The sequence below is a fragment of the Sarcophilus harrisii genome, chromosome 4, assembly GCF_902635505.1.
Source record: "Sarcophilus harrisii chromosome 4, mSarHar1.11, whole genome shotgun sequence".
Lineage (NCBI taxonomy): Eukaryota > Metazoa > Chordata > Mammalia > Dasyuromorphia > Dasyuridae > Sarcophilus > Sarcophilus harrisii.
Genome location: NC_045429.1, coordinates 464,044,949 through 464,066,737, shown reverse-complemented (window position 1 = coordinate 464,066,737; position 21,789 = coordinate 464,044,949). Strand labels below are relative to the sequence as shown.

At 48.4% G+C, this 21,789-nt stretch overlaps 1 protein-coding gene across 2 annotated transcripts in view; it reads left to right on the top strand.

Annotated features, from left to right (window-relative positions):
* The window catches only part of ADARB1 (adenosine deaminase RNA specific B1), a 70,428-nt gene that overhangs the window by 38,824 nt on the left and 9,815 nt on the right, over positions 1–21,789 (top strand). For both annotated transcript variants that reach the window (XM_031968335.1, XM_031968334.1), the window contains exons 4-8: positions 1,678–1,792; positions 3,993–4,161; positions 6,307–6,455; positions 6,769–6,937; positions 13,630–13,811. In XM_031968335.1, the coding sequence (XP_031824195.1) occupies positions 1,678–1,792; positions 3,993–4,161; positions 6,307–6,455; positions 6,769–6,937; positions 13,630–13,811 (784 nt within the window). The remainder of the gene's footprint in view (positions 1–1,677; positions 1,793–3,992; positions 4,162–6,306; positions 6,456–6,768; positions 6,938–13,629; positions 13,812–21,789) is intronic.

Here is a 21,789-nt window from a genome sequence, read left to right as displayed (position 1 = left end):
CCCTCTCTCTAGGGCCCCTCCATCAATCAGCGTGAGGGGGTCTTGGATCCTTCACTGGCCCAGACCAACCTCAGCTCAGTAGAACAAGCTATAAGTCACTGAGATTTGGGGTCACTGGTGCTCGGCCGACCTGGAGCTCCCGCTGGGCACGGGAACCACTGCCCGGGTGGCCCCTGAGGAAGCTTTCCCAGAAGCCGCTCTTTCTGAGATCTGGCCAGAGCTGCCAGGCACAGGGGCAGAACACCCTGTGGCCTTTGGAGAAGGAGCCCAGAAGCAGCTGGGCCCATGGCAGGTGTGCCCGCAGGAGCCTGGCCCCCAGAGAGCCTTCCCACACTGCGGATTCCACACAAATTGTTTTACTCTTGCATTGAAATGGCTCCTTTTCTTGTTGCCAGAAAAGCATCTCTTTTTACTTTACTTAAAAAGTCCAGGGTGGTAGAGGAGGCCACGGAGGTCTGAGGCACAAGTCCCCGCCATGAGATTGGAGTTCTAGACTGAGAAGGGAGAACCATGTCTCCTCCTGTGTGTGCTCACACTCAGAGGGATTTTGTCACTTCTTTATCATCAGCCCTTCCATTTCAGGGGCATTTGTGCCCCTCACAGGTGGACAAATGGCTCATTTCTCAGGAAACGGGCATTTATGGAGCACTTACTTTATGCCAGATGCTGGGCTAAGTGCTTGGTAAATGCGATCTCGTTTGACTGCACAACCCTACATGGCAGGTGCTGTCATTGTCTCCATTTTACAGATGAGGAAACTGAAGCAAAACAAGGTGAAGGGACTTGCCTCGGCTCACCCAGCTACTAAGCATCTGAGGCTGGATTTGAACTCATAGCTTCCTGATCCTACCAGCTGGCTCTCTCCCCCTTACTCTGGAACTGCCTCTCCATCAGTTCTTTATAAAACTTCGCCTTTTTTGAATCCACAAGTGCCCCTTTTCGTGGTCAAGGATCCACAGATGCCCCTTTTTGTAGACGTGGATCCACAAGTGCCCCTTTTGGTAGGCATGGATCCACAGATGCCCCTTTTCATGGGCATAGATCCACAGATGCCCCTTTTTGTGGATGTAGATCCACAGATGCCCCTTTTTGTAGACATGGATCCACAAGTGCCCCTTTTGGTGGGCATGGATCCACAGATGCCCCTTTTCATGGGCATGGATCCACAGATGCCCCTTTTCATGGGCATGGATCCACAAGTGCCTTTTTTTGAGGGCATGGATCCACAGGTGCCCCTTTTCATGGACATGGATCCATGGTGCCCCTTTTTGTGGGCATGGATCCACAGGTGCCCCTTTTAGCAGACATGGATCCACAGGTGCCCCTTTTTGTGGATGGGACTCTCCTTAGGCCCCTGCCTGCTTCCTGCTGTCCTGGGGATTTTAGCCAGTGTGTCTGGGTCAGGTCAGTAGCTGCACCATGACCCAAGTCTCAGCCACGGGAAGGATTTCTTCAGGTAAAGCTGTGTTCTAGGTTCAATCCTGCCACTCTGGGGTGAGCATCCCTGCTGGCCATGTGGCCTAGGTTAGCCGGGCAGTGGTCCCAGGATAGTGGGTGATGTTGCCCTTCCCAGCCTGCTTGTCCCCCTTTGCTGGCAGGGAGCGGGGCACAGGGCCCACAGCAGAGACGCTGAGCTGGAGGCTCCTGGCACCTAACCGGCTCTTCTGTGGTCCTCAGGTTTTGGCCGATTCCGTGGCCCGCCTGATCGTGGAGAAGTTCAGTGACTTGACGGACAACTTCACTTCCCCCCATGCTCGGAGAAAAGTGCTTTCGGGAGTTGTCATGACAACAGGTAACCGCCTTGTTGGGCTGGCGGAGGAGTCTGGTCACTCTTGTCTGGTGGCCTGGATGGGGGCTGGAAAAGGGCACAGGGGGGCAGGGGAGGGGAGAAGGAGGCATTTGTCTGCTCAATATTGGAGCCCCTTCTTTTCAGAGAAGTAAGGGGTGAGGAAGGCTCTTCACAGCATTGGGAAGAGAAGAGACAGAAAGAAGGGAGGGAGAAGAAAGAAGGAGGAAGAGAGAAGAGACAGAAGGGGAAGAGGGGGGGAGGAGAGAGTGAAAGGGAAAGGAAGAAAAAAGGAAGAGAGAGAGAGAACAGGGAGAGAAGAAAGAGGGAAGAAGGGAGGGAAGAGTGAGAGGGAAAGGAAGGGGAGGGGAAGAAGACAGGGAAAGGAGGAGGGATAAAAGAGGGAGAGAGAGAAGAGTGAAAGGGAGGGGAAGAAGAGAAGAAGGGAGGGGAAAGGAAGAGGGAGAAGAGGGAGGAGAGAAAGGAAAGGGAAGGAAGGGAGAAGAGGGAAGGGAGAGAGGAGAGAAGAGGGAAGAGGAAGGGAGGGGAAGAAGGAAGGAGGGAAGAGGAGAGAAAGAGGAGGGAGGAGAAGAAGGAGGAAAAGGAAGAGAAGAGAAAGGGAGGAAGAGAGAAGGGAAGAAGGAAGGAAGGAGGAGAAGGAGAAGAGAGGAAGGACAGGAAGATGGAGGGGCAGGGAGGGAGGACAACAAGGAAACACCTTGGATAAAGGAAAGGCTTCCAACGGGCAGCATTTGAAGAGAGATTTTTCTGGTCAAGAGGGAGAGGAGACAAAGCAACTAAATCATGGAACCAGACAAGAGTCTCCCTGCCGAACCCTAAGCCACAGATTAGGGAGAGGATGGGCAGTGGGCTGTGAGATGACAGGGAAGTTCCAGTGCGGTGGTTCTGTCAGGCGGGCCTGCACTTCACCAAAGTGTCCTCAGAACACCTCCTTCGGTAACCCAGTGGGTTTGCGATGTCCAAGGGGCAGCCTTATTGAGGGCCCAGTTTCCAGGGTTTACTGGCCAAGAGGAAAACGGAACAAGGCTTTTCTTCAATCTCTCAACTGTGGTGATGTTCACTGCTACCAGCTGCGGAGTCCTTCCCCTCCCCAACCCCTCATAGCACAGATTGGGAACTGATGGCTGGCTCCCACTTCCATGGGCCAGACTGCACGGGCAAACTTCGGCGCAGGGCGGGCCTCCCTGGCCCAAAGGGGCCCTTCTCGTCAGTCATAATTCCTGTGCTTGGGGGTTTGGGGGAGTTTCCCTTCCTTTTGCCCCAAGAGACTTCCAGGACTTGTGGGAGCTGCTGAGCCCCTGGGGCTGCCCATTCCCAGAGGGATTTCTTACAGTTGGCTGAAGGATTTCCACCATTCCTTCTATGGTCTAGAGCTCTGCCGTGGCCCACCAAAGCTCAGGGAAACTTCAGTGACTATCTCCCTTGGCTGGGGGAAGGGTGGATTTCCTTCGAGGAGGGTTCTCTGCGTCCTGGTGGGTGGCCATTGTGCAGAGAGAGCTAGTCTGGGGCTTCTTTCCACGCCTGCTCTTCCAGGACCCAGAGGCTGTCCTCGGGGCTTCAGCAGGAGGGACCCTGCTCTGATTCTCAGAGAGTTAAGGTGGGGAGAATAAAGTCGATCACTGAGGCACTGACCAGTTGTCACAGGCTGTGGCGCTTCGGGCCTCTGGAAGTTCAGGGCTCCTCCTGCATTTTGGCCCAGTTTTAGTCACTGACCACAAGCCTGACTGGCAGGTAGATGCCTTTGCATGGTTTCTTCCATCATGTGCTTCCATCTGGCACCCTGATACCACACTAGCACTTGACCGTGAGACTAGTCACAAAGCCGGGGAAGCCCCCAATGAAGGTTTGCTCAGTGTGCAGAGCGGGCAGTCGGCGCCATCCAGCAGAAACCACTCCCAAGCTCCCCAAAGTGTTCCTCTGAGTGCTGGGAGCCACTCCTTGGCATGGCACTTGCCATTGCGAGGCTCGATGGGCCTTGCCCTGCCTTGGCAAGGGGCTCTGTGGCACCATGGGGTGCCTTTCAGGGGAGCCTGGTCCAGGCTTAGCTTGTGGGGTGAATCTCCAGGTCATCCCCTAGAACCGGTCAGTCAGCCATCCCAGAATGGGCACCAGGGCATTGTCCCTGTGTGGGTGGGTGGCTTGTCAGCGCCAGCATGGACTAATGGGAAGCGTCTTTGGTTCCCAGGCACGGATGTCAAAGATGCCCAGGTGATCAGCGTCTCCACGGGAACCAAATGCATCAATGGGGAGTACATGAGTGACCGTGGCCTGGCCCTAAATGACTGCCACGCGGAAATCATATCTCGGCGGTCCCTGATTCGGTTCCTTTACATGCAGCTTGAACTCTTCTTGAGGTAAGTTCAGGCCAGTAGGGCTCAAGAGACCTGGCTTTTGGGACGTTGTTCCCATCCCGGCAGAAGCCCAGAATGGTGACGCTGGAATCAGCACCCAGACTTTGGGCTATAGAGACGACTAAGTGCAGCTCGGAAGCCCACGGAAGCGGGGGCCGTGGTCCTAGCCCCCCATCATCTCTCACAGGGCACATTCTGTTTCCTGCAGTATAGATGTAAAGAGGCCCTCCCAAGAGACACCGGGTCTTCATGGAGATGGTCCCCTCGGTCCAGTTACCTTGTCCAAAGACAGCGTTCGATCTGATTACTTCCAGAACAGTTGTTTAAGCTTAGCTTCTGTTGTCAAAACAGTTCGGTGCTGGTTATGAAATAGAGAGTCATTTATGGAAATCGGGGCAACGACTAGATATGGGACAGAGAGTTCATCAGTATGTGATGAACCCAAAGGACCCAGTTCTGGGTTCAAAACTCACCATGGGACCACAGATGCTGAGAAAACTGGAAAGCAACCTTGCTGAGACTGGGTATACACCAGCATGTCATACTATATGGCAAGACAGGTTCCAGATGGGCACATGTCTCAGACATCATACAAAAATGAGAGGAAAAAGGAAGAGATTCATTTTCAGATCTATGGATAAGGGAATAATTCAGGGCCAAACAATTCAGAGAGAAGATCACAAGATTGAATGGACAATTTTGGTTACACAAAATTAAAATATTTTTGCACAAACAAAATTAATGCAGAAATAGAAAAAAATTGCAGTTAGAGTTTATGATAAAGACTTTATATCCAAAATATATACAGAACTGAATCAAAATATAAGAATATTTATTAACAATAAGAAAATAAGAATATAAAAATAAGAGCTGTTCTCAAACTGACCAATGGTCAAAGGATATGAATGGGTAGTTTTCAAGGATAGAAACCTGAGCTATCACTAGTCATATGAAAAATTATCCAAATAACTAATAATTGGAGAAGTGCAAATTAAAGCAATTTGAGCTTCCATCTCCTACTCATCAGTTGAGTAAAGTTGGCACAAAAAAATGACAAATGCTGGAGGGACTGTGGGGAAACAAGCACATCTTCTGTTGGTGAAGCTCTGGATTAGTCCAGCCACTCTAGAAAGCAATCTGGAGACATGGTCAAAGAATTAGTGAATTGTACAGATATTTGTCCCAGGGTAGCCCCCAAAGAGATTAAAGAAAGGAGGAGAGGAGCCAAATGTAGGAAGATCTAAATAGCAGCTTTTTTGGTCTGGGGCAAAACTAGGAGCCAAGGGAGTGCTCCTCAGCTGGGAAATGGCTTCATAAATTGTGGTCTCTAAGTGCAATAAAAATAGGGTTATGGCATGTGAAATAATGAAAGGAAAGAGAAACCTGGGAAGACTTGTGTAAATGGATGCACAGTGAGCTGAGAAGAACCAGAAGGGCTGTCTATACAACCATTTATACAATCAAATCAGTATTGTAGAGACAAACCACTTTGAAAAATTAACAGAATGACCATTTACATGATCATATTAGTATGGTAGAGACAAACCAATTTGAGAGTTAACAGAATGACCATGTAAATGATATTGTATCAGTATCATAGAGACAAACTCCTTTGAGAGTTAGCAGAATGACCATTTACACAACCGTGTCGGTATCATAGAGAGGAATCGCTTTGAGAGTTAGCAGAATGACTATTTACATGATTGTATTGGTATCGTAGAGAGGAACTGCTTTGAGAGTTAGCAGAATGACCATTTACATGACCATGTCGCTATCATAGAGAGGAACCGCTGTGAAAGATTAAGAACTCTGCTCAGCAGAATGACCCACAGAGGGCTCATGATGACGTGTGTTCCTTCCCTCCTGCCCGAGAAGGCTGGACTCAGGTGCAGAATCGACCAGAGAGACCTAAAGCTGTGGCTGTGGGACGTGGCTGCTGTGGGCTCTGAATATCTGTCCCAAGAGTTGGGTTTCTTCAGTGGACAAGGGAGTGGGGAGACAGGAGGGAACAAGTGCTTGCCAGTTTAAAGCATTTTAATTTAATTTAGAAATCGGCACAGCTCGGTGCTTGGGTCCTGGAGAGGACCGCTCCTTATGCCGGGAGGGTGTGGCCGCAGCTCCCCCTGACTCGCCTTTGCTCTGTTTCAGTACAAGAGAGGACCAGCAGAGATCTATTTTCATGAAGTCCCAGCGGGGGGGCTTCAAGCTGAAGGAGACCGTCCAGTTCCATCTCTACATCAGCACGAGTCCGTGCGGAGACGCCAGGATCTTCTCGCCCCACGAGGCGGCCCAGGACGGTGGGTGCCACCCCTTGGGGAGGGCCGGTGTTGCTGGGGCCGGGTCAGCGGGGCCCGCAGCCCAAGTCCGCTTTGTTAGGACTCCCTGTTAGCCAAAACAAGCGCCACCTCAGAGGGGGCGTCCTGGTCCTGGGAGCTGGAGCAGAAACAGAGGAATGAGCTCTGAGGGGTCCAGGGGTGGGGGCGGACCCAAGGGCCTGGCTAAGAATCCTGAGTAAGGGAATGCTTCCAGCCCCCCGGGCACATCTGGGGGGTCTGCAGTAGGAGGGGGATCTTCTCCCCAGTGCCCTGCATCCCTGCCTTTGTCTCTTAGATCAGGCAGACAGACACCCAAACAGGAAAGCAAGAGGACAGCTCCGGACCAAGATCGAGTCCGGGGAGGGGACCATTCCCGTGAGGTCGACCACGACCATCCAGACCTGGGACGGGGTGCTGCAGGGGGAGCGGTTGCTCACCATGTCCTGCAGCGACAAGATTGCCAGGTGAGACGGGCATCTGTGCCATCCCCTTCATTGGCAAAGACCTGGGAGCCTGGGTTGGTGGCTTGCCCTCTGCTTGTGCCCACTGGGACGGGGCCCGGGAGGTCCCAGTGACGGCAGGTGCCTTGGGCTCAGCACCCCTGGCCCTGTATCCCCTCAGGGAACGGCCTCCATGATCCCAGAATGCTGCTCGTGGCCTGTTCCCTCTGTTCCGAGAGGGCAGTGGCCATGTGTAGCTGGCCCTCGGACCGTCTGTTCTAGGACTATCTTGCTAAGACATTTTAGGAAATTGGGGAAAAGCAGTTCTAGAGAGCTGAGAGCTCACGGTCTGTGGGCGGCCGTTGCCCCTCGGACTGCCTTCCCACCCCTCCCTCAGGCTGGATAGGAGAGACAGAGAGGAAAAGGAGAGGGGGGAGCCCAGAGACATGGAACTTGCCGTGACACCCAAATGTCGCCTTAGTTCTGCCCCAATGGAAGCCCCATTTATGACCCAAGTCAGCACAAGGCTCCGGGACACCCTTCCATCCTTCCCCATCGCCCCAGGGGGCCCTCCCACTTTCTCTCCCTTTCTCCTGGTCCCCCCAGCATCCTCTCCTCCTCCATCTTCTTCAGGTCTCCCCAGTCCTTCCCTCCATCCCTTTCCTAGTGGCATTTGTCCTCTGCATCTCCAGACCTTCCCCCCACCTCTCGCAGGCTGACAACCCCCCTTTTCCGCACCCTGGGAGTCTCCCCCTGGAGCCTCAGTGCCATCTGACTCATCCTGGTTCTCCTGCTGAGTGGGGAGAGGCCCTCCCACTGTTTGCCGCCCGGTCCTTTGGTGCTGAGAGTCACCCCAAGAGCTTCCCTGGCTGGGATGTCCAGGAAGGCCGCTCCTCCTGGCCTCCTTAGAAACTGTCTGAATGTTTGCCTTCCTGACTTCCCCCTGGACCTCTCCTGGTCCTGCACTTCCAGCCCAGATCCCCTTTCTCCATGCACTTCCAACACGTAGCAAATAGTAGGTGCTTAATAAATGCTTCTCGGTGCGTCTGTGCAGACGGTCAAAGTTCGTTCCCATTGACCACTCAACAGGCCCTTCCAGGCCTGGGCTGCGTCCAGGCCAGACTGTCCTCTGGCCCCAAAGGAGGGACCCGGCCCTCCGGGTGAATTCAGACTCCGAGGGCCATGTTGGCAGTTGTTCCTCAGGCCCCCATCAGAGCCCAGCATCTCGGCTGTCTAGCCGGGCTTCTCCCACCTCGGGCTGGCGGGCTGGTTTTTTGTCCATGTGAGACTCCATATTAACTCCATCAAGCATAGCTGGACCAGCTTCTGAAGCCGGGCTCCTGTCCATGGGCTAGCCAACCTTCTGGGAAGGCCTTTCTCCAAGCCAGGGGCTGAGCAAGGAAGATTTACCAGCACAGACCCAGCCCAGCTCCCTGGGCCCTCTGTCGAAGAGCCTCTGGCAGCGCGGACCCGCAAGTGCTGAGGCTTTGGGCCCAGCCAGTCAGGGACTCTAAAAGGCCCCACACAGAACCCACGCCTCCGTCCCTACCACAAGAAGAGCATGAGAGGCTCGGTCCAGTGTAGAAACTACCCCCAGAACGGAAATGCAAGTGGTGGGACGCTCTCAGGGATTGGAACTTCATTTACTTGGAGGCGAGGGGGGAGAGGTCAGAGTGACTAGGATGGAGAATTCCTCTTTCCAGCCTGGAAAGATCAGCTTGGACTTTCAATGATAAGCAGAAGCATTTTCTCTCACTCTGGGGGACAACATGGAGCCACAGACCTGTTCTGTAAGGCGTTGGTTCACCAGTTCTTGGAAGGATGGCCTGGGGAGAACAGGAGGGACAATGATTGAGCTCTTTGAGCAGACCGAGTGGCGAGGGCCCGAAAGGGCCCAGTGTGAAAATGTACCATACTCAACTTGCCTGGATGTGGAGAGAGGGAGAATGGAGAGTCATCAGTGATGGGAGATCGTTTCCCTTGGTGATTGGAAAAATGGTGGCGCCCATGAGAGAAACAGGGACGCTCCAAAGAGGTATTTATGGAAAAAGAGAATATGCTTTCTGATAGAGGCACTGAGTTCAAGGGAGCAATGGGGCGTCCAAGAAGAGCTATTTAGGGGACAATTGCAAATGTGGGACTGGGGGAAGCCGAGGCAGGAGATGCCTTCTTAGGAGCCACGTGTATGGAAGTAACATTTGAATTCTTGGGGCAGATGGAATCACCAAGAGAGAACAAGAAGATCCAGGACAGCCTGGAGTCGTTAGTGGCATGCACAGGATAATCCTGTACAGGAGCCTGAGAAAAAGCAGTCCCATGGGCGGGGGGAGAATTGGAGAATAAGCTTCATGGAAACCTCGACGACATTCCAGGAGAAGGAGCCATCAGCTTCTACAGAGGCTCCAAGAAGCCAAGGACGGATGGAGCCGTTCTGTTAGCCGTTAGTTCCCAGTCTTCGTAGTGTTGGAGAGGGATGTTTGTGCAGAGTGTAGAGAAAGCCAGACTGCAGAACGACCAAGAGTGAGAGAAGTGAAAAAAGAGGAAGGGGAGCCCATGAGTGTAGATGGCCTGGCCTAGGCGTTTGACTATGAAAGGGAAGAAAGGTGTAGCCTGATGGCCTGTTGGCCGTTCACAGGCACCAGGGAAGCAACCAGTGACTAGAGAGACTAAGGACTAGGGAGAGCAGAGGGGAGGTCCGGTGGGGTGACCCTGGCAAGGGGAAGAGCCACCCCCTGCTCAGAGAGCGCACTGTCTACGGCATGGCCCAGACAGAGGAGAAGGCTGAGCGCAGACTGAGAAGAGGCCCGAGGTACAGGCAGCTTTAGCTGGTGACACAGATGGAGCTTTGGATTTCTGTCCTCTGACTGTTACCTGGGACAAGGCAAAGGGATCAGGAAGGCCGAAATTATCTCATTATCATTATCAAACAGCGATAATGAGAAAAACATAATCCTGGCAAACATCAGGCCTTGTGAAAATGAATCATGCTAAATGGCTTTGTCTCTGCTGGAAGTTACCCAGGGGACATGCTTGGGAGATCGGGTTTTCTTAGTTCCCTTTCGCTGGTTTTCCCATGTGCCAGATGATGTTTGTGGGTGCCCCGTGGCAGATATGGGGACAGGTAAGCGTCCCCTGTTTGTACTGTCCCCATACCACAGCAAGACCTGGGGTAGTTGTTTTGGATGGTTTTATTTGAAGAGTGTCTTTAGGGCTGCTGGGAGTCCCAGGACTGGAAGAATCTGAGGGTTGGTATTCTAGCCAGATTTCAAACCTAGGTCCTCTCCCTTAAGAGCCAGCTCTTATTCCACCGTCACTCTGTCTCAGTGGTCGGGGTACACTGGGCAGCAGCTCTGTGGGCACTTCCGGCTTTCACTCTCACTTCTTGCTAGCAGAGTGGTATAGGAACAGGGTGTTCCCTGTCTTAATGTCCTTGTGTCTCTCTTTTTACCCAGTAGCCAACAGGAGAACCCCAAGAAGTGAGGAATTGGATTAAATTTGTTATTTAAACCTTGCACAACTGAAATTTTAAAATCTCATTTTTATTTTTAAAAATTTCAATAGTATTTTATTTTTTCAATTATGTATAGTTTTCGACATTTATTTTTGTAAGATGTTGAGTTCCAATTTTTTTCTCTCCCTCTGTTACTTTTCCCTTCCCCAAGATAGCAAGAAATCTGACAGATTATATAAGTACAATCGTTTTAAACCTATTTTCACATTAATTATGTTGGGGAAGAAAAATCAGAACAGAAGGGAAAAACCATGAGAAAGAAAAAGCCCCCCAAAGGTGAAAATAGGATGCTTTGAATCATATTCAATTCCCATAGTCCTCTCTCTGTATGCAGATGGCATTTTCTATCCCAAGTCTATTGGAATTGTCTTGAATCCCCTCACTGTTGAAAAGATCCAACTCCATTGTACAATCTTGTCACTGTGTACAACATTGTCTTGGTTCTTCTCACTTCACTCAGCATTAGTTCATGTAAGTCTCTTCAGGCCTAGGTCTTTGGGTTTATCAAACACTAGATTACTATGGCCATTGATTATTGTGTCTCGTGGCCTCGATCTATTCCATTGATTCCATTATTCTGTTTCTTAACCCTTACTAAATAATTGTGATGATAAATGTGCCCTGCTTTATAAAATAATTTTAGGTCTGGTACAAATAGGCCACCTTCCTTTGCATTTTTTTTCATTAATTCCCTTGAAATTCTTGAAAATGGATGGAATTTATAAAAAAAAAAACCAAGTAATTAAGAGGACTTGATGAAAGGACATTCCATTCAAAAGAAATAATCTAATCGTATCCAAATCAGGCCGATTTTAGGAAAGGGCAAGTAAAGACTATGAAGTATAAATCCAATTCACCAAACACATTGCTTCAAAAAATAGCAACTCTTCGACTTGACTCTTTTTAACAATGAGATGATTCAAACCAATTCTAACATCCTGGTGATGGAAAGAGCCCTCTGTGTCCAGAGAGAGGATTATGGGGACTGAATGTGAGTAAAAGCATAGTATTTGCACCTTTTTGTTGTTATTGTTTGTTTACTTTGTGATTTTTTCTTTCTTATGTTTTTTCCCCTTTTGATCTGATTTTTCTTGAGCAGCATGACAAATGTGGAAATATTTAGAATAGCACATGTTTAATGTGTATTGGATTATTTGCTGTCTAGAGGAAGGGAGAAGGGATAAAAATTAGGGACAAAAAGTTTTGCACGGGTGAATATTGAAAACTCCCTTTATGTGTATTTTGAAAAATAAAAAAAACTATTACTATTTTTTAAAAAAAACATCAACCCTCCTTTACTATGCCCCAATGGAGGATTAATTCCAAAGGGAATTCATTTTTGTGGAGTTGAGTATACAAAAACTCTCCATTTTAATTACCTGAAATAAGAGTTCCCATTTGTTTTTCCTGTTACTTTAATTAATTTTATAAGAGCAAATCCATGGAAGCTTGAACTTCTATGGAAGTCTGAAAAACCTTTGGAGTTGACCTCATTAGACCATACTCTTGATAGTTATCATTTTAATGATTCATTTCTTATAACCTGCCAACTTAGTGATAAAAACCAGTGGGCTCTCGACTCTCGCATGGAGGACATAGTGCATCGAGAGTAGTAATGGCATTGGCCCAAGATTCTCTTCCTATCAGTACAGGTCTGTATCTCCTACTGTTGTCTTCCCTTATAGCTCTAAGCTCTGCGGGGCTTGCCTTCTCTAGCAGATCACATTTTCCATATGTAGCCTTTCAGCCCTCAGCCCCATTCGCAGTGCCCTTTTCATCTGGGCTGTAACCAGATCCCCAAGCCCCTTCTCTTCAAAGATCAAAAGCTTATTACCCTTTGCCTCTAACTGCCAAATACACAAGGACAGTTTATCTTCATTTTCCTTGTGACTAATCCAGCTTTTCTAAATCTCAAAAAGAGCCCAGGGATGCATAATTCTGCTAGGTTTTCACTTTCCCTCTCAAGCTTCTTAATCACCTATTGGAAAAGCCCTAGGGTTTAATGGGAATTCTCTCCTTATCCCACCTGCCACATACCCCTAAGCATTTTATAGCCTCAGACAGAAGGATCTTATATCTAGACTAGGTACAATCACCAGAGGCTCAGTTTCTTTTGCTCTGCTCTTCCCCTACCATGAAGTCATTACAAACAAACCCTGTCAACCATGTCAGTTATGCTGGGCCAGACCTAGCTCAGGCCGATCCAGAGATTCAAGCTCAAGCAATTCAATATAATACAGTAAATTCAGCGTTACTTCTAGTAAGATTAAAAAGGATAAACTTCTTGATTAGAGTTAAGTAAAATTTGAATTTTACTTTCTGCTCCGTGTTGCCCATAGCTGTTGGGATGCTAGGTCAGATGCCCAGAGAGCACTTGGGACTCCATCAAAATCTCCAACACCAGCCTCAGAGCGGGGTCTTTTATGTTTTAGGTGACAAGGAACACAGTCTCCTGGACGTCTTAAACGACCAGCCCAGCAACATCAAATAGTCGTTGCTCCTTCCACACATAATTATCTGTAAATAGCAGCTGCGACAGACGTGGGGTCCCATAAAAATTGGCCCAGATTGCCATGTCAGTGTGCCTGAATCTGTCTAAGCAAGACTTTCCACCCCTCTTGTAGCCCTTAATGGAAAAATGCGCGATTGTTTGGTTGCTTCTCAGAGAAACCCTCCTGGTCCTCTGATGTGGAAGGGTGGCCTGAGACCAGGGGGTGTGCTTGGGGTCAGGTCGGTGATCAGGTTCCCGTGGGATCCACGGCCTGGTCCAGCCAGAGTGGATGAGGGAAGTGGGGGTGGCACCCGCAGGTGGAGGCAACAGTTCCGTGCGGCTCTGAGAAGGCCTTGGGGAAGAAGGAAGCTCCGAACGCTCCTTTGCGGTTCTAGGTTGAGTCAGCACAAGTTCCAGCGCGGCCTCATGAAGACTCATGTCCCACACAAGTTCCGTCACTCCACCACCACCGGAGGGGGCCGGGCTTCTGACACGCTGGACAACATTGGGCAACTTTTGTTTTCTTTTTGAAATTTCGCTAACAAATCGATTGACGCTTTCCTTTTAGATGCCCCTTCTGGAGGGGAATCAGGAGCCAGAAGTTCCGGAAGCTCTCCGACAGAAAGTAAATGGGGACGTTCCGGGGGAGGCTGCTTCCCCGGGGGGCATCCGGAGGCGCACTCAGCGGAGGCTGTTTCTCTTCTTCTGCCGTAGGTGGAACGTGCTGGGCATTCAGGGATCCTTGCTGAGCCTCTTTGTGGAGCCCATTTACTTCTCCAGCATCATCTTGGGGAGCTTATACCACGGGGACCACCTTTCCAGAGCAGTGTACCAGCGGATCTCAGAGATAGAAGATCTCCCTCCTCTGTACGCGCTCAACCGACCTTTACTTAGCGGCAAGTATCTCACAGGCAGGCGTCAAAGCTTCTGTTGTGGCCCAAGTCCTTGGGGTCTTCCATCAGAAGCCACGTGAGAGCGACCCCTAGTGAGGGGACTGGGACATGCAACTCTCCCAGATAGCTGGTCCTTCTATGAGACTCTGTGAGAGCGACCCCTAGTGAGAGAACCGGGACATGCAGCTCTCCCAGATAGCTGGTCCTTCCATGAGACTCTGTGAGAGCGACCCCTAGTGAGAGAACCGGGACATGCAGCTCTCCCAGATAGCTGGTCCTTCCATGAGACTCTGTGAGAGCGACCCCTACTGAGAGAAACCGGGACATGCAGCTCTCCCAGATAGCTGGTCCTTCCATGAGAGACTCTGAGAGCGACCCCTAGTGAGAGAACTGGGACATGCAGCTCTCCCAGATAGCTGGTCCTTCCATGAGACTCTGTGAGAGCGACCCCTAGTGAGAGAACCGGGACATGCAGCTCTCCCAGATAGCTGGTCCTTCCATGAGAGACTCTGTGAGAGCGACCCCTAGTGAGAGAACTGGGACATGCAGCTCTCCCAGATAGCTGGTCCTTCCATGAGACTCTGTGAGAGCGACCCCTAGTGAGAGAACCGGGACATGCAGCTCTCCCAGATAGCTGGTCCTTCCATGAGACTCTGTGAGAGCGACCCCTAGTGAGAGCGACCCCTAGTGAGAGAACCGGGACATGCAGCTCTCCCAGATAGCTGGTCCTTCCATGAGACTCTGTGAGAGCGACCCCTACTGAGAGAAACCGGGACATGCAGCTCTCCCAGATAGCTGGTCCTTCCATGAGAGACTCTGAGAGCGACCCCTAGTGAGAGAACTGGGACATGCAGCTCTCCCAGATAGCTGGTCCTTCCATGAGACTCTGTGAGAGCGACCCCTAGTGAGAGAACCGGGACATGCAGCTCTCCCAGATAGCTGGTCCTTCCATGAGAGACTCTGTGAGAGCGACCCCTAGTGAGAGAATCGGGACATGCAGCTCTCCCAGATAGCTGGTCCTTCCATGAGAGACTCTGTGAGAGCGACCCCTAGTGAGGGAACCGGGACATGCAGCTCTCCCAGATAGCTGGTCCTTCCATGAGACTCTGTGAGAGCGACCCCTAATGTGGGAGTGGGACATGTAGCTCTCCTAGCCAGTCCTAACACTAGAAGTTGCTTTCACTTTCCTAATGTTTTTCTTCTTTAGAAACATCCTGCTAAATTTGGAAAATTCCAATTTCTCTGTGCTAGATCCTATATTTGTCTTGAAATTGGAACTTGGTTTTTATCATGCAAGGATTTCTCCCAGCAGTTTTCGAGAATGTCTACTATACTGGAGTGCCCAGAGAAGGAGGCGCCCAGACGTAGATCAGCAATCCATATCCTTGGTCTGGCCCCCCGGCGCCCGACCCGGGATGTGATCTTGATTTTGTCATGCATGCGCCCCCTGGGTTGGCATTCCCCTTTTCAGGCTGCTTGATAGATCCCCCCTTCTGTCTCAATCCAAGTTAAATCGTGGAGCTAAGTTTGGGTGATAAAATGGACATCAGCCTCTAGCTAAGATGTGTAGCTATGTTGCTTCATCTTTCTCAAAGCTGCTTTTAAAGCCCTTTGTTACTGTTTTTTAGAATGTCAGTGGCTAGCGGTAAAGTGAACAAGAGCAATTGAATTCAAGGGTCCTAACTTCTAAGCTCACCCTTATTTAAAAGGACACAGTTAAGGTATTTTTATCCTTTTAAAAATCTTTATTGCTCACTGTTTATAATATTTCCTTTTTGAAGCTTACTATTGAAGCCCTGATTACCAACCAAATGTATTTCTTTCTTTGCGGGCATCCCCTGCTTTATTTTCTTGTGCTTGGCTACTGGCATGTCTTTAATTTTAGAGGGGGAAAAAAGCCAGATGGAATTTTATTTGGCAGCATGTTTAATGAATTACAAGCATCTTGCAAACAAAGCTGGAGTGAGGAAAAACAAAATACAGGAGATTAAAACAGACCAAATGTGGTAGTCTGAAATTGCAATCCTTATTTCCATCTCTGGGTCTAAGATGTACATTCTAGGATTTGGTTGCATAATAACTGAATTAATTTTTCATGACAGAGAAATATAATTTTCTTCCTCTGTACTGTACTTTCTATATTTGAAGGAGGATGTGCTATTTCCTTCTAGTGGTTAAACATTTAATGATTGAATGATGGGTATTGTGCCAAATATATCATCTTTACTGGGAAATAACTGGCATTCAGAATGTCAGGGTTTTTGTCAAAATTGTTCAAACTTTGGTAAAAATAAGATTCCTAGAATTTTTGAAAGGCTTCTCATCTAAGAAATTCATTTTTATTCTTGTAAAAGATTCTCTATGTGTGTATATGTATATGACATATATGTGTGTATTTTATATACATTTATATATATATATATATATATATATATTAATATGTATGTATATTATTACTGTCCCTTTCTAATGTGGTCAACTTAGTTGTTGAAAGGGACAAGAAATGCACTTTTGTACTTATTTTTCCCCAAAAAAAATTTATGCTTAGGAAGAAATAGAGAACTGTAGGAAATTTGTTTAAGGAGAAATAGCTGGTATGATAGGTTTGGTTTCATGGGGCTGTTTTTAAAAATTGAAACGTTGAAGCTCACAGCGTGATACATCAGACAACTATTTGGATGATTACTTTAAATAAGAACTGTTTGTCTCAATGTTGACATAAAAGTGGGTTTTGTCATTTTTTAATTCATAAAGATAGAGGAAGCTCTGATTTGAGCCACTGAGGGCTTTAAGAAGGCATCAGAGGAGGAGAAAGAAGATGCTAGTAGGAGCTGTGAGTTGGCAGAAAGGTGAAGACCATTGGCTAGAATATAGGTATCACTTTGTAGATTGTCTGAAAAGGCTGGGGTCCTTCGGACCCAAGGAGAGCTGAGCTTTGTGGTTGTTCAGCTACCACCCTTTAGTGCTATCCACTATTTGAGAAATGTGAAACCTCCTGGTTCCTTTCTGTTGACAAGGAGGGACCCAGGAGGAAGATAGTCTTTGCAGCTACTTTCTTGCTAAACATGGTTTGAAGATGATTGGATGAACCAGCTTCCTATTGACTGAAGAACTGGTGGGGCTCGTCTGCATTGGCTAGAGATGCAGTGTGAGGAGCTTTGCAGTTCTCTGGTTTGAGAGGAACACCACGAAGGAATAATGTGACCTTAGCCCCCTTTTCAGGGGAGTTGCGAGTTAAAAGAACTCATTGCTTCATCAGTTCAAGAGGAAACATGAGAATCAGAAGGGAAATAGTGGGAAATGGGGCTAATCCAGTATGTGCATATGAAAATACATGCATGATCATGTGCCTGTTTTGTGTGCATGGATGTGCCTAGTACATGTCAATTTAAATCTAGATGAAAATGACAAATATTTTCATTTATAAAGGAGAATGCCAACACCATATTACTTGATGGTTTTTTTTTAAACTAATGATATTCAAACTAATGGGATAGGGGAGAATTTGTTAGTTGAGCTAGCAGACACTACCTACTCATTAGGGTATGAGTTACCTTGTAAACCTTGTAATCTGTATCTTAAAATGCCCATTATTTAAAGCAGTTTAATTTGAAAGAATAAAAATAGTTCCTCCCTTTAAGTCATTTATTTTCTTTTTGAAAGGATCCCTGTCCTGAAGTATTGACATGTCTATATTATCATGATGTCGACTTTGGGGAATAATGACTCTAAAGACAAAATAGGCTTGAAAATGGAAAGTGTAAGATTAGAGTTATGAGTAAAATTTATGTTGATCTTTGCAAGTCAAGAAGGAGAGAAAAATCTTACTGGTTAAGTAAAGACAAGCAAAGGATTAGGAAATAAATTACTTTGAAAAGGAATAGCTAATCCTGTCCATTAGACTGTGAACTCCTTGAGAATAGGGATTGTCTTTTGCCTTTCTTTGTACTCAAACATTGGCCTAAATAGGTAAATATTTAAGAAGTTCAAACTCATCTGGGGATAGTAATAACTCCTACCCTGAGGGTTGGGGTCAGGCTCGAATGAGGTAATAAATGTAAAGTGCTTACACTTTATTTATTTAGCTATTTTTATATTTAATTAATTTATTTATATTTATATTTTTTAAATAAAAAATATTTTATTTAAATAAATAAAAATATTTATTTAAAAAATAAAAATTATATTTAATAATAATTTAGCTATTATTAACTATTAGACTAAAATATTTTCAGTAGCACTTTTTGTGGTAGCAGAGAAGTGGAAACAAAGGGGATACCCATTGCCTGAGGAATATGGGACACATGATTCTAAGTATGATGGATACAGAGAGACATGGAAAGACTTATGTGAACTGATACGGAGGGAAGTCAGCAGAGTCAGGAAAACAATCTATACAGTCAGCACAATTAGGGAAATGCAATGCTGTGAAATTTGAATGACCAAGATTGGCTTCAAAGCTGAGATGCAAAGATACCCATCCCCACCTCTCCTTTGCAGAGGTTGGGGTTTATAACTATGGAAAGTTGGACATAATATATGATTTTGTCCAATGATAGTTGGTTTTGCTATTTTTTTCTCTTCATAAAAAAACCCTTTGATCTAATGGATGGTTTTCTGAAAGGCTAAGAGGGATATAGAATCTGGGTAAAGTAAAACAAAAACAGTTTAAACCATTTTAAAAAGCCATTGTGAAGCTTGAGAACACTTAAAGTCAGACAAAAACTGGAGTTGATTCCAAATTTAATCCCCAAAGAATATAAAGTCTTTTAGGGTTGGGACCGTTTTACCTTTGTATCTCAAGAGTCTATTAAAGAGCTTGGTATGTAGTAAATAATTTTAAAGAACTTTGTTGAATTTAATTAAATGGATTTGAGGCAAATTATCATACATGATCCTTTTAGAGGGGGATGAGACTTAATGTGTCCCCTTAGGGGGAGGACATGAACTCATCAGAATAGGTCCAAGCTAGTGTGGAACTGGCAAACCATCTTGTCCAAGGAATGTTTGAAGGAGCTCAAGGTGCTTAATCTGGAGAAAGATTAGGGGCCCAGAGGTGCTATCTTTGGCCATTTAGACAATGCTCTGAGAAAGAGCATTTTTCATTTTTCAGGACTTCAAGGAGCAGGGAAGCAGGTTCTTCCTGGTTAAGAAAGAACTGAGTTAACCACTACCTCATGCAGGAGTGAACTTCCTCTCCCTAGTCTGTGCGAGGGCTGCAGAGATGTCCCTCACTGAAGGGTCTCTTTGCAAAGAACGGTTTAGAAGTATCTAAAGCTACTTCTTGACATTCCAGCCCCAAGTCTGAATTAGCTGATTGGTTTGTCACCCGAAGCTGGTGCTTTGCATTTGCTGTATATCTTATCAGTGGAAGGAAACTGCAGGGCTGAGGTGGGGCCACCATTTTTCCCCGGGGGTCACTGAACCAAAGGACTTAGCTAGGATGCTGACGTCCTCCAAGGTGGTGCAGAGGGAAGCGGCTTCACGCGGATCCACCTCCTTCCCCCTCCTTTCTTCCTTCTCCCATGAGCAGCCTTAGAGTTGTGCACTTTTTGCTTACTCTTCTTTCCCAAAGTTTCTTTTCAAATGAGTCAGCAGAGATTCCTCCGTGACCTTCTCAGTCCTTGTTGGAGAGCTTGGCTTGTCCATGGGGTGTGAGGCGTGGATTTGTGCTGTTAGTCATTTGACTAGCACTTATTAAGTGCTCACCGTGTGCCAGAAACTGTGCTAAGAACTAAGGATGCAAAGAAATGTTAACAGTCGTTCTGTCATGGAGCTCCTAGTGTGATGGGGAAGAAACATGCAAACAGCGATGTGTGAACCATATCCCTACAGGATGAATGGGGGGAGTCTCAGAGAAAAGGCATTGATGTTAAGGGGTCCAAGAAAGGCTTCTTTCAGAGGCAGGACTTTAGTTGAAATTTGAAGGAAGTCAGGAAAGCCAGGAGGTAAAGATGAGGAGAATGCCCAGTGGGAGAGAGAAGAGGAGCTAGGAGCCAGAGCTCCTGGATGTCAGGATATGTAGAAGAGAGCAAGACTGGAAAAATGGAAAGAAATCCCATTTTGAAGGACTTTAATAAATCTGGAAGACAAGATTTGGGATACTCCTGGGAAAACGAATTTGTCAAACCTTAAACTCTCCTTTGATTAAAACAATTCCATAATCAGAGATAATGAAATATGAGCATAAAGATGGACAAACTATCCAAGAGATACAGCACTGGCAGTGGAGATGGAGCAGTTGCCAGAGCCCCTGTGCTGAGCTGCCCTGAAGGCTGCCCCGGGGCAAAGCTCAGCTGGAAAGTGTCTGGGGACAAGGCCCCTGCAAGGAGCCTGTGGGGATGAGCTGGGAAAGAGGGGCCCCTTGGTGAGGGCCGGCATCGAAGGATGTGGCTCTCCAAGTGCTGTCAGACCTGTGATCTCCTAGGCATGGAGAACTTGCTGGGGAGACCCCTCTCGCCTCTTCTGCCATATCTAAGCTCCAGGAGAAGCCCAGATCACGCAGCCAGGCCGTGTCCATGTGGAGCCTTCCTGACTACATGGGGCCAGACCTCTCTGAAGCTTGGAAGCCTCAGATGACTCCACTGTAACAACTGCTGTTTGGTCTCACTGATCTTGTTGCTTCCCTGGTCAGCTAATAGATGGTCAGGGACCATCCCCACTCACCGTTAATGAGTTTGGCTGTGTCACAGCTCTCCCGAGGAGCAGGGGCAGTAAGAGCCATCCAGAGGGGGAGCAGAACAAGCTGGCTCTGAGCCCGCCCCAGCCTTCTCTTCAGTCGCTGCTTCCTTCGCTCGGGTCCAAGCCCTCTCTGGGATCAGACCCTCCCTGGCTCAGGCCAGTCCTTCCTCTCAAGGACTCGTCATCTCTCAGCTCAGAGGTATCTGAACAAACATTAGGACAGAGAGAAGATGCGCTAAATGGACCAGAGGGATGCTGGGAGCTCGGTGTGGGCTGGGAAGATCAACATTATAGGAATGGCTTCTGGGGGGCCTTTGAGGGAGGCAGAAGGTTTAGAGCCAGGAAATGAAGGCAGAAAAGGATGTGGCCACAGCAGGGCTCGATGAGGGCGTCTGGGGGACGACTTCCTGTATCAAGCTCGGTTCTTCCCTGGGACCCCCACCCCGTTCTTCCACAAGCCTGCCTCAGGGCCCTGGAGGTTGAAAGATGTGTGTCACGAGGGAGCCGTGAGCTGGATGAGGTCAGTGGAGGCGAGGAGCCCGAGCTTTGGGCCCCTGGGTCAGGGAGGCTGAGCGGGAGAGCGCCAGTGCGCCCGGCCGGCTTCTCTCTCCTGGTCTGCGCCATTAGGCATGCCGGCTGATGAGCAGGAGCCTCGATATAAAACCTCGGGGATGACCCGCTCACTAAAACTGCTTAGGTCCTCAAGAGCCGCAGTCGTCCCAGCTTTTTTTAGGGGGTCCTATAATTAACTCGTTAGCCTAGTTCTCAGGTTACGGCCTCGGAAGGAGGAGCTCCTCTGCTGGCTGGCGGTGCCCATTGGCACAGTGCGCTTGTGCCCATCGTTGGGATCATGTGGAAGCTTTGAGCTGGCAGCAACGATGGGGACCCTGGGGCGACTCCCCCTGGCTGCCTCCTCGTGCCCTTCCTGCTGAAGAAAGCACTTCCCTTGGCCCCCCAGAACCACAGGCCGTCTCTCTCTGTCAGCCCAGACGGCTCCGGCTCCGCTGTTTGCCCATGACAGTGCCCGGGCCACGGCGGCAGACGACCCATGGAGGCGGAGTCTTGCTGCACCCACTCCCTGACGATCCTGAAGATGACTCGCCAATAACGGGCAGCCACCAATGCATCCCTCCTACTTCCTGGACCACTTATTTATCACTCAGAATGCAGTGGGAAACGCCAGGGACGATTAACGCATGGACAGGGCTCTGGGGATCTTGAGCTCAAGCAGGGGCGACACACACACCGCCTGCTCTCCTAGAGCTCCTCAGCCGTCCAGAGGACCTTTCAAACCTACATC